At 37.2% G+C, this 13644-nt stretch overlaps 1 protein-coding gene across 1 annotated transcript; it reads right to left on the reverse strand.

Annotated features, from left to right (window-relative positions):
- Window positions 1–5281: 5281 nt before the first annotated feature.
- LOC121411826 (mitochondrial import inner membrane translocase subunit Tim16-like) lies at window positions 5282–13644 on the reverse strand. The gene is made up of 4 exons (XM_041604701.1): window positions 13510–13644; window positions 10176–10263; window positions 8409–8620; window positions 5282–7759 (listed from the first exon to the last, which is right to left on the reverse strand). The coding sequence occupies exons 1-4, from the start codon at window positions 13510–13512 to the stop codon at window positions 7628–7630; spliced, it is 435 nt and encodes a 144-aa protein (XP_041460635.1). The 5' UTR covers window positions 13513–13644; the 3' UTR covers window positions 5282–7627.

Raw genomic sequence — 13644 nt, forward strand, 5'->3', positions numbered from 1 at the left:
TTCAGGTCACATAACCAAGGTCAAAGGTCATGTAGGGTTAATGAACTTTCACCATGTTATGGTATCAACAATGATCTTCACCAAATTTAAATTTTTGAAATGTCATAACTTTGAAAGAATATGGATCTTTTTCATGAAAATTGATAAGTTGAGTAATCAAGTATCACTGAGCAGTTTGCAAGAGTTTCATGTCACATGATCAAGTTCCAAGGTCATTTGAGGTCAACAAACTTAGTATTTTGTATTGAAATTATAAATTTTTAAAACCTTAGTTGCTTTAAAAGTCAGCAATGCTGCAACATGTATATTGAATTGCGTAATGCAGCGAGATTGCCAGAGGCATTTTTCTTGTGTAATAATACAGTACTATAGTTAATGTCAAAGTAATGTACTCTCACTGATGATATAGTACTCTTTGAATTAAATATAATAAACACTAAAAATAGATATATACTGATTATGAAGTGGTCAGTATTTTGATATATAAACCCATTTTTTTAAACTTAAAGCAAATCAAGAGTTACTCTGTTAATGAGTTAATTTGTCTTAAATTATGAATTCTAAACATAATGGGGGTAATCATGTTTTTTTCAATAAAATCATTTATTGTTTATTGAGACAATCATGATACCACTTACATACTGATCTTTTATGTTTAATTTATCACTCTTGGTTACTCACACATAACAGCATTTTAATGATACAAGTTACATTAGGAGATCAATGTATACACTTAACTTTTATTTTTCATCTACAAATGTTATGTCACGCTGACATATTGATTTCAGAATGTGATATTTACCTTTGTTTACGTTCTAGAAAAGTATATTGATTGTCACGTTTCACAGGAAGTATTGTGGATTGAGATATTTTAGATCCTACATTATGTATTTAATCCAGTATTTATGTTATATTCAAATACTGGGTTATTTTATATCCTACTCTTCCACAAGAGGAATGCAACTATTCATCTTTTGTACTGCTGACTTATTAAATCTGTTTTGGCACTTAATTATATTCATGGTGTACAAGTGTTTATATCAAGGTGTAAGGACTTCCCAGATGCTTTGTCTGACAAGTCATGTTTTACTAAATAGGTTCATTATTTCGGATTGAGTGCCGCTGCAACTCTTTATCAAGTGACACGGATTGTCCGATATCGTACTCTATTTATACTAACCTCCAAGACCGTACGCACAAACGCGAGAACAATAGGTGGGCACTGATCCGTTGTGTGATTGGCTTATTTGCATAACTCCTGACCAATCACACAACGGATCAGTGCCCACCTATTGTTCTCGCGTTTGTGCGTACGGTCTTGGAGGTTAGTATAGAGTACGATATCGGACAATCCGTGTCACTTGATAAAGAGTTGCAGCGGCACTCGAAAGCTCGTGAACTTGTAAGCTAGTGAACACTTTTTGCGAGAGTGATCACGAATTTCCTTGTTGACCATAGTAGATTGCGAGACAAATGAATACCCTGTAGCGACTAAGTCATGTTTTATCCGAGAGTTTCCATAGTTAAAGTGCTCAGTTACAATCAATTTGGGGAAAGTTGTCAGATTGGACAGTGTTGATGAAATACTCCCGAGCTGTCTCTATGTGATTGCATATGTCCTGAATATGAGTTTTGTAATAGTTGTTGGTGATTATGTTTTATTTAAGGCCTGGTCACACCGCCCGAGCGTTGTTGGAGCGGTCAGAAAAAAATCATCCCTGCTCGCTACCGTTCACCATTTTCAATTTCGATTGTTTTTTTGTTTTCGATTTTTTCCCAAATATTGTGAGCGAAATTCGACCCTCTCTCACTTCCGCTCCAACAACGCTCGGGCGGTGTGACCAGGCCTTTAGCTCTTTGTGTGAAAGAAAACTGTAGAATGTAGCAGTCTTATATGCATGTACAATATGCAACTTATTCAGTTCTATGGATACATTGATTTTCACTGAATTTTGCAATATTTCTCTATTCATGGTCATATGGTCATAGAGCAAGATAAAAAAACGAATCAAGTTCTAAAGACTTTTGTTAAAGGAAATAGGGAAAATAATATATTAAGTTGAAATGAATGCCTATATCTCTAAACAACAGCATAACCTAATTCCTTTCAAATGTTTGATGGTGTCACTGCCTATTTGCCCCAGGGGGGCCACTTCCATTGACGAGTGGATACCATGCACGACCATGGGTTCTCGAAAAGCACCCAAACACATACTTTCCATATTCTGAAAATGCACCCCTAAACAAGTATTGGCATGTGAAACCCTACCCTTAACAAGTTTTGGAAACAAAACGATACTCTTGGCAAGTATTCCCTGAAGTGAACCCCTAAACAAGTACAGCGATATTTTATTGTTATGTCACGGGCCCGTTGGTCGTCGGGTTTTATCTTTACACAGCATTAATGTTGGTTTAGTATATGGCCCCACCTTCCACACCTCTTGAAAATCGGACTCTGAACATGTAGTGTTGGGGCAAAAAGGACATCCTTTGTAAAACATTTGGGGAAACATTTTAATTTTGTTTTATCATCCCAGCAAATCTGACCCTAAGCACATAGCTTTCCTAGCAAAATAGATACCCTTTTTTCATTATTTTTGTGTTTTTGACACACTTATCACGTTACGTACGTAACATGCTCTATCTTGAAAAAGATGTCCTTTTTACGTGTTTTTTTTGGTCGCGCATGGTATGCACTCGTCAATGTAAGTAGCCCCCCCGGGCTATTTGCCCAAAACTTTCTCTATTCAAAGTCTTCTCTTTGCATCATTTTTTGAATGATAAGAAACTTTCATTTTGTTCAGAAGTGAAGTAATATGATATAGGCGCGATCTATGTTTTGTATAAATCACTATAATCCAGACAACTTGTACTCTGCTCTTGGTTTTCTTGAGATGATAGAATGTGGGTCTTGCACTTTTCTTCAGAGGGGTGTCTGCCAAAATAATGTAACATGAGAAGTTCCCATGACTAACCACCTGGGAATGTCACATTTTGTGAACATACCAAAGTGTAATGCTTCAATTCATTATTGGTCCTGTCTGTCTGCCCCACCCCCACTCTCTCTCTTTCAGTCTCTTTTTATACCTACCTATGGATGCTTCTGAACGCAGTCTAAGGGGGTGTTGCAAGAAAATATTTGCGATCAATTGCAAATATTCTGTTGCTATTTTACAACTGATAGATCAACGTTAGCTGTAGCAAATTGGATTACACTTCTTGTTTCCAGGAGCAGATTAGCAATCAATCACTAATTTGCAATTAACTGCAAGACATATGATTGATTTAGGGACCAAAAATAGACTTGCGATTGATCGCAAGTTTCTTGCAACACCCCATTAGACTCTATAACCAGCTCCCAATTCTGTCTCCTCTTTAGGTTGGCCGGATCATGTCCTGGTGGGTCAGCATCAAACTTGTACTTCACAGGTTCACTGTGGACACTGGGTGCATTTACTATCTCTTCTCTTTTCTTTCTGTCCAGAGTGTATTACACAAACATTTTCTCTTTTTCCTAGAGTGTATGTCATTTTACCCTTTTAATTCTCAAGTTATCACCACTCCCCCCCAAAAAAAAGTCTTTCCATTCTCTCCATCTGACTCTGCCCCCCCCCCATTCTCTCTCTCTTGCCCCCCCCCCCCCCTCTCACCCCCACCCCACACACCCCTCTTTTCTATCTTCCATCTGTCTCTCCTCCGTGTCTATCCCTACATATTTCATGCCATTCAATTGGGCTCATAAACATAGAGTGATTTTGTACAATCTGTAATTTTCTTTCAATATCAATCCCAACATGAGCAAAGAAGTAAAACAAATTCACAATAGTATTTTTATCAAAAGTTTGTACATTGTCAATCTTGATACTTTCTTTCTCACTAAATTTCACAACTCTTGGCATTATTTCCCCATTTTCATTCTCTCCTTAAATAAAAAAAAGTCAATGTTTGCACCTCCTATCCTAGCCAGCTCTTTCTCCTAGATTCTCTGACAATGTATACTCCCACAAGATCAAATTCCTTCATATCTAATGCCCTCCCACTCTCTCACCCCATGAATCCCAACTTGCTCTCAAAGACTGTGTGTAAATGTAGACTAATCCTGCCACTCTACACCCTCCCCCCTTAATCCCAACATTCTCCCCATCTCATTCACCCGCTACATAAACAAGAGCCTGATGGGGGGTCTCCCAGACCTTTGGTCTGTTGCCATGGTAACACAGCAGTGACTACCTCATTAGTGTTGGGGTCGGTGGGTGGTACAGTGAGAAGGATTGCAGACTGTTCTGAATATTGTTGCAAGAATTTTTGAAATGCATAAATTTTGTGGCATTCCCCTCGCCATATCTACTGAAAACAACCCTCAGAAAAACTTTTAAGGAAAAAAAAACACAATTAGACCCCTGTTACATCTGAAAGTTTCCTACCCGAGACCCGACCGAGTCCACTTGCAACCTTGACTGGATTATTGGTGGATTAGCTTCGCGAACGGACCGAGTCCGAAATGTGGTCTGTTTACATCACAGTGTTCATTCCCTCCCCTATCGGTATGGTTTCGAGCGGTATCCAACTGCTGACACGAAAGGGTGCTCTCGATCTAGGCTCTGAATAATTTGTGTGTCCTAATTGAAGTTACACTGATGATCCCAGCAGTCGTTGAAGATATGATCGACTTGAAAAGGATACGTTTAAAATGCTAAGCTTCTTTCCACTCAAATCAAAAGACTTTATTACTCACAATTCACATGTTGCATGCCGCAAAACATTCGAAGAACAACGGGGCTGGGGAGGGGATAGGGCTATGACGTAATTTGACAGCTGGCGAACGGACCGAGATAGGTTCGAAAGCTTGTGTGCGTTTACTTTACTTACTTTACGAATTGGTGGACTGGGGCCGGCCCGATACCTACCCGAGACTACCTCTGGATGTGGTCTCGGGTAGGTTCGCTAAAAGGTGGCCCGAGGTAGGTTTGGGATGTTTACATCTGATTTCTTTCCGACCCGAGGTAGGCCCCGGGCCGGCCCGAGGTAGGGAATCTCTCAGATGTAACAGGGGTCTTACATTCAGCTTACAATTGAAATTATGGAGTATGTGAGACCATGGTGAGACATACTGCCATACCACAATGTGGTTGTGAAAAAAATATGAATACTTCAAACTGGTACTAACAAGGCCCTTTTGCAATGAAATTAAAAAAAAATTACTTCCCAATATAAATTCAAACTGAAATTCATTTCAAACACGTAAAAAAATACACAGAAAAGGTCTTAATTCATGTTCATATAAATGTAGATACACACTTTTTAATATTTTAAAATGTATCTTCAAGTAATCCAGTATTTCCTGATTACACTCCTTTATATCCATTCAGTCATCCATAACTTTCTTCAATAAACTTTGCCCAGCAGTTGGTCCAATATCTGAATCTTTGTTCTTTACATCTCATTAAACCTGGTATTAAATTTCTGGCAGATTTTTTTGAACACTCACTTTTAGATGGTATATTGAAAGGACATGTTGGATTAACGAAAAACGATTACATTTTATAAATAACAATATAAGACTTGGATCAAAAGGGAGAATGTACAATAAAACCCAAATGAGTATTCAAATTTAGAAATTAAATATAGTGTTTCACATTTCTCTATAAATGCATACGTTAAACTATGATCGATTCCCCCTTATTCTTATACTACGCCTTTAAATCTTTAACCAGGGCTCGACATTAGCAGTGGCCCGGGGCAACCAAAAATGAGAGTCGGGCCACTAAAATTTTGTAAAAGCCAACACTTGGTGGCCCGGTTGGGCTACAAAAGTTTTGATAAATTGTAATGTTTTCTATTGTTTTAGGGCCACCAAAAATATGAAATTGATGATTTTTATAGATTGTTTGGGCCACCAAGAAAAAAAGTAAGTGTGGAGCCTAGCTTTAACCATTCACAATTAAATTTGACTGACAGAGTAAAATAAATTGTGTATTTATTTGTTAAGGATAGAAGCATGAGGCATACTAGATATACTATGCTATACATCATGAATATGGCACTGACATATTTTTATGATTGCTGCCCTCTAGAGTTTAGTACACTACATTCTAATAATTCTCATATTCAGAGATAGGTACATGTAAGGGGTGTGCTCTGCCTTACTTTTGCCTCATTTTCTTTTTTGTTTTTATTATTTGAAAACATTGAAAATTTCAAATTCTTTATCAATATTATCCCACAAATTTAAAATATGTAAACAGTAATTGAAGTCGGCTTGAAATGTGTGATGAAATTAATCATATGGTACGCCATTGATGCTTCCAATCAGTTTTTACAAATGTACTTGCATCCATGAGGTCATTCTAACACCATTTGAAGTCAGATATAAATACTATCTAACACTTTAAATTCATTACCATAGTACAAGTAGATTTCAAACACTCAAGTCAAAGATTTTTTGTTGAATCATTCAAATATTAATCAAAACCAAAGTACACATACTTTGTTTCTTTCAAACGTTTCTTTTTATGAATCATCGATGCAAAGGGAAGACTTTCGTCAACCTACAACACATATCGATCAATCTGATCAAAATTTCCACTCTTCAAAATGAACTGGAGGTATACTGTATGAAAACAAAATTAAAACAAAGTATTGATATTCAATTGCATGCAAATCAATGACTTCAATGTTTCATTCACTATAGTGTGAGCTTGAGGAAGCTAATTGCATATCTTTGTCACACTGCCAAATTGACCACTGACAGCAAACCAATTGAATCTTGATCATAACTGGTCTGTAAATAAGTTATTATATTTGGGCTGCTCTTGGTTTATATTTTCAATTATAGGACACCTAAATAGATTCTTGTCATTTGATTGGTTGTTGATATCAATCATTCAGCCAATTTTGCAATGACGTCATCAACCGTGCAATGTTGGATCCATTCATCGTGCAATTTTGGATCCATACAATTTTGTCCATTGCATGCGTGCACCCAGACTGCAGGCACCACAAGTAAAACCACTCGTGTTTGCAGCGCGCATGTTGCAAGTACACGGCAATCAACAGACCGAGCTCGCACAGCATGAGCATATATTTTGCATCGAAATTCATAAATTTCATATGAATAAGAATATATTTTTAGGTGTTATATAAAACAAAGAATGTTTTCATTCGTGCAATGAACAGAATACTTCATTCGGTGAAAGATGAAATGATCCATTCAATAAAGCGACCTCATGAAGTATTTAGTCCATTGCACTCATAAATATTCATTATTTGCATAACATTTCATGATAGTGTTTGATAGCTAACACTCTCTGGCTAAAAAACGAGACATGAGATGATTCGTACTTTAAGCATACTCTGTATGGATACAGGCATGGCATTAAATCTATTGAGAATGGATTGGGTAACAGGAAAGTGTAGCAGCCACACCTTCAGACTTGTCATCCATGGTACATCATCATCTGGAAGACACTTCCACTTTCCGGTTCTTTTTTTGCTTTTTCTCTCTCTCTCTCCACCCATCAATCATCTCTGATGGAGTGTTTTGATTCCACTGCCATCCATAAATAATTGCCCATTGTCTGAAATTCATTGTTCAGTTTTCTGTCAATGCCTGATGGACTATCCACTATCATGAATCAGCCTTTGGCTGCTCTGACGACTGTGATGATGATCCACCAGCATCGGGTGGGATGGTTTTCCTGTTTTGGGCTTCCTCTTTGCCCTGTAACTCTTGGTCTATCCTCTCCTTGGCTCTCACAACCTACATTGAGAGAAAGAGAGAGGGGAAAATAGTGATGTTGCTTCAATCTGCCCATGAAGGCTACTCGAAAGTTCATACCTTGTAAAATCTGTAACAGTACCAATTACATGCTTGTATGCAACAAGCTTGCATGGACTTACGTAGGTCTCATTACATTGCCCCAGCTATAGCTATGCTGCCATAAGCACTGAAGCTTTCGAGAGAAAAAAAATCCTACAGATTATCAATAACTGGGTAGAGAGCAACACATTGTGGATGAATTTTTGCTGATAGAAATTTAACAAAAGTGTGTCTTTATTTTCATCTTTAAAAAATATCTAGAAAAATTGATACCCAGCAATGTGATTTCTTAAGTATAAGGTCAGTGATTGTAAAACATTGGTAAAACCTCTGCAAACTTACTTGTCTTCTGCATGCAAAATCCACTCCAAGAAAATTTTATGATAACATATGAGTGGCAAAGGGTTCATTTCAATAAGAGTACATTTTAATTACTCTCTTCATTCAATAGGAATAACTGTGTCCAATTCTCCTCCCACATTTCCATGTTCATTCCTCACCACAAGAATAGAAATATCCCACTGGTAAAGATCACCTGTGATCGTTTCTGAATAATACGAGTTTCTAGACTCAACACCAAACAACATACCTTGGACTGAAGATAGAGTGAGCCACCTTTTGATTTTTCATTGACAGAGAAAAGATGTTCATAGTTTTTCAAGATGGCCTCTTGGTCTCCTAGACTTTTGACATTGAGAATCTTCTGGGCTTCTTCTAATGTTATTCCTGTAATGTTATCTGCTGCTGCAGTCTTGGCCCCTTGCTTACCCCCTCCAGCTCTCTGTGCCGCTTGTTGACTTGCTGCAGAGAAGAGAAAAAAAGAGAGAGAAATGCACAACATGAACATAAAAAGTGACATAAAATGGGGTAGGGGAAGGCGGGGTAAGTTGAGCATAGGGGCAAGTTGAGCCACCAGCCGCAGGCCAATAATGAATGAGTCAGACATTGTGGTGGTGTCATGTATTGATGACCCATAGCATAACCCCTAACCCCACCACATTGTTTCCAACTTTGGAACAAAAAGTAGTTTTTTAGAGGGAAAAATGTGAATTTCAGCCAAAAAAGTAAAAAAGAGTGTGAAATAGATAAGTGCTTTATAAACACACACGTCTTTAAATATAATAAAGACATGATAACAACATTATTAGTCCAGGTATGGATCTTCATTCTTGTCATAGTCTTTTATATAATGGATGCATAATAAATGTGTGGATACAAAATTATCGCACTAAGTTCGGACTGGGGTAAGTTGAGCCAAACAGCATGGGGCAAGTTGAGCCATGGTAATTCCTATGGTAATGTATCTTAAAAAACAAACAAACCATAAAAATTGATTGAAATACAGGCTGAAAGGAGCAAATTAACATGACTGCTCTTTTCCTTTTACAGGATGTTAGTATTTATAGAGAATTAGCAAGTGAAAAGACTTTAAACAAAACATTGACATGCTGGTTCTCCCCCCATACATTTTGTACATAGTTTTTGTGGCTCAACTTACCCCAGAAGGTGGCTCAAACTTACCCCATATATGGGGCAAGTTGAGCCATTTGACATCGGTTTTTTCAAAGGTCACGATGACTTTCAGTGTTGGGGTAGAAAGTTATATATAGGTGGAAAATATTTCAGAAGAATGAAATTTCAAAGCAAGGTACTTATTTCGACAAGATTATTAATCATATCAATTCTAACATGCAAAAAGCAAAAACTGTCACAACTTACCCCGCCTTCCCCTATCCTTATGAGACCTGCAGGCAGAACTACACCCAAACTAAATTCTGATTTAATGCTCAATTTCATCAAAAGTGAACGTACAGTTGAAATATCTGCAAAAATTGAATATCCTAAATAAAAAAAGAAACATTGAGTTGCAGGTAGCAGCATCGTCAATTCTCACATTTGTACCTATTTCAAAGTTGTTGTGCATATAATAGGTTGTGAAAATAAGCAAATTTTTTTAGATATCATACCTCTGCTCTAACTTAATTCAATATCAGATTTTGATGAAACTTCATACATGTAAATGTGCTTGCTTATTTTTTGCTGTTTTTCAAATAAACTTTTTGCTGGACTGTTCCGACTTCCAAACACATCAACCAATTAGGTGATTATTACAGGTATATGTACCACAGTTCTTGCCAAGCTGTAACAACTCCTTTCTGTATTTACTATCATGACGTACTGCATTTTAATCCATCCTAAAGCATAATTTAACTCAGGTTTAATGTATCAAACTAAAGCTCGATAACTCTGTGATAACTCAAGAGCAATTACGTTTACATATAAACTTAAAGGTAGCTTGACAAGAGAATTCAGATGTTGTTTTTCTACAAAATTTCAAGTACCAATGATTCCATACCTTGTATTTCTTGACGAAGAGCTTTTGTGAATGCCCTTGCTACAACCTGTCCTCCAATTACAATAATCTGGGCCAGGTACTTGGCAGCCTACAGAAAAAGGGTTCCATATAAACAAAATATTAGAAGAAACATTATAACAAATAAAATTAGGAAGGTAAACTAACAATTTTCTTTTGAAACTTTGAACATATAATGCTTGTCAATCACTCACTTTAATGCCAGGGGTGGTATTATGAGATCCATTTTATCTCAGATGAAATAAAATATTTTATCTCCATCAAAATCAGTGACATAAGATGCACTTAAAATCTCTCTAGATCAGTATTCTGAGAAAAATAAATCTTCAATTTATCTCTGTAAGACACCTTTTTTGAAGCAATATCCAATGAGAAATGCTCTTTTATAGCACTCTCATCTCATTCATCCAATGAAAATCCATTCCGTCAGGTGTGACAAAGGAGCGAGATGACATCAATTTATTGAATTCAAATTGGCTTGCTCTATGTGCTAGTACGTCTTTACAGAGATTTCTAATTAAAAATGACAATATTCTCATCTTTTTTTTTCAATGTCAATAGTACATCATTACAAGCATCATTTCAAAGAAAATAATAGTCAAGAAAAAGTCTTATGAAATACATTTACTTCTTATTTCTACAGGAACAATTGAAGGTATTACTCTCAATGACCATATCATTTTCTTCATTTTCATTTCAACATTAGGAGCTAAATCGCCTTAAAAAATTACTAAAATTGATGTTGCAGAGATAAAATGACCCCTACCCATTTTAATGGTATTTTAATTTTTCTTCAAAGTAACACGCGCACAAGCATATAATCCATGTTGCAATGGTTAGATACGCGATGGATACTTGTATTTTTATCTCAGATAAAATTTGAAATTTTATTGGCCATGAATTTTATCTTACATAAGATACGCGACTGAGCAGTGCATAGACATACAAGTATCCACTGCTTAGTCGCGTATCTTATGTAAGATAAAATTCATGGCACATAAAATTTTAAATTTTATCTGAGATAAAAACTCATCTCAGAATACCAATTTTATTTTAAAAGATAGAATAAAATACTTTAAAGGTTAAATGTCATTTAAAATGTTGTTTGACCTGCGACCGATCGCATGTGATGTTTTTAAATCGGCCGTGAATAATACCTGTGAGGAATTTGATACTGGCCCAAAATCACCAATTTTGAGGATAACCGGAGGATGGACACGGAGTGAATTATGGGTGAAGAGTAAGAAATTTAGCTATTTTTCTTTCTCGTTAGGCCATGAGAAGGTATTAGATTTTTTCGAATGACATGAGGCTTTTTTTCATTATTCATTATCTAGAGGGCGTGTACATTTTGCTTAATACATGACATCATCCAGATATTGCTGAGAGCCAATTTATGAATGAGAAGTATAGTAAGCATGCGCATTGCAAGCCTTCCATAACCCCACAGAGTATTCCACCAAAACACGTGTGCAATTTTCTATCACCTCGTACCAAAGTCGACCTAGAATTTCACTTTCCTATATTTTATACGAATTATGAAAGGTATTCTCGGAGGATTTATTTTCTCACCGATACCGCACAGGTAAGTGAATTTTGATTACTTCTTGCTTTTCGGTCAAAATCTTACGAATTAGCATCGATATGACATCGTGTTCGTTGGAGTCTGTAGAGTCTATTGCAACGTGTACAAATTTAATTGATTTCCAGGTTTCTGAATGTCGCGTGAATATGCATGAAATTGCCGAGTCTCGATAATTTTCGATCGATACTGGAGCGATCCGATCACGAATTAAGACCATTTCCCGCGTAGACAATGACAATGTGACCAGATATCGTTATCGATACTTTCGCACGCAGCCTGAAGGAATTGTTTTGGCGACCACGTAGTCATGACGTGATCTGCCTGATCAGCGATGTACCTCCGATTCGCTAAGCCGGGACGGTCTATCCGTTGTACACAGTCAATGGACAATTTGCCACAGCTAGCTAGCTGTGCAAAGATCGAAGGTGCGCTGCAGTGGTATACCATATGCACGTAGTAAGTGCGTATTTACTGCCCTGCGATGATTTGGAACTTGTAATTTCGTGATGGAGAGTACATAAATGAATTTTTTTTTTAATAATTGAATTTTTTTAAATAATGAAATTTTCATGCGGGGGTGGACGCAAATCTAAAACTTTCATTCTCTTGGCCTTATATTTTTTCTTTGATTTTTACAATAAACCCCTATTTTGATCCCACCTTTTATTTATCCCTCTTGGCATCAATTGACAAAAAACGGAGAAAAATGAAGTTAAAAGGAACAAAAACAGTAACTTACCTCGGCTGTCGCGCAAATTCACTTCCCCATTTTATCCGATCTTAAGTACATAAACATATGGCCATTGAGTCCCCTGTACAGATCGCGCTAGAACTTCGGTCTCTGTCAGTCTGTGGTCTCACAGGCCTAATTCATTACCCATAGACTCATGTGTTAAATTGGCACTTTAAAAAATTCATAAAAAATAAGGATGAAATTCGGGGGTCGAATGTTTACTACCAATGGATAGGATTTATATCTGGCAATCCATATCTGACCAGAAAAGGGTCCCTCGACCGGCTCATTTCAAAAATAAATTGGCGTGTTTGAAGACACCGTCGGGGGGAGCAGATTCATCAACTCAAACAGCAAAATGGCCCTAATCCTTCCGCCAGTCAAAATATAGTCCAAAATTGGTGATATTTCTTCCCAATTAGGGAAAAGGAAGTTCAGTAATTACCAAAATAAGAATCAGTGTTAGATGTACAATCATATGCATACACTTTGTCAATCAGCCATATCAAAATAAAAAAAATAGCAATGGGTTGGCTCGAATGAATATCTATGGCCTACCACTAGTAATTAGGCCCGTGAGACCCTGTGTATTTGGTGAGTGAAGCCAACGAAGTTCAGCTGAACAACCAACAAAACAGAGACCGAAGCTTTTGGTCTATCTCAGACTCAGCTATCCGATCGAGTTCGCTGCACCGTCCCGAAATTCGGGTAGGAGGAGCATAGTGTGGAGTGGAGCTCGAGCCTGCACGAACTTCGGCCGAGGTATTGCACAGGCAGAGCAATCGCGTAAACCGAAACTTTAATTGCGGACAGGCGGATGCGCATATGCGACGCAACGAATATGACAACAGGCAAGACTTCACCAAAACAGACGCGTGGGACTAAAATAATTCGCGAGTACACTCAATTTTCGATCTTCCGCCCCAGTGATTTATTCTACAATCTAAAAATATAATGTTAGAATCCCTGTAAGATACATAGTTTGTAGATATACTTACCATATTTCATATGTGTTAATATGATTCTCTGTGATCTTCTAACTGTAAAATTGGAGAGAAATATTTTTTTAGAGCAGTGCCGCGCTGCCGGCCTCAATCACGTCGTCATTCACTACGATGATGTAATACAATACC

The sequence above is a fragment of the Lytechinus variegatus genome, chromosome 1, assembly GCF_018143015.1.
Source record: "Lytechinus variegatus isolate NC3 chromosome 1, Lvar_3.0, whole genome shotgun sequence".
Classification (NCBI taxonomy): Eukaryota; Metazoa; Echinodermata; class Echinoidea; order Temnopleuroida; family Toxopneustidae; genus Lytechinus; species Lytechinus variegatus.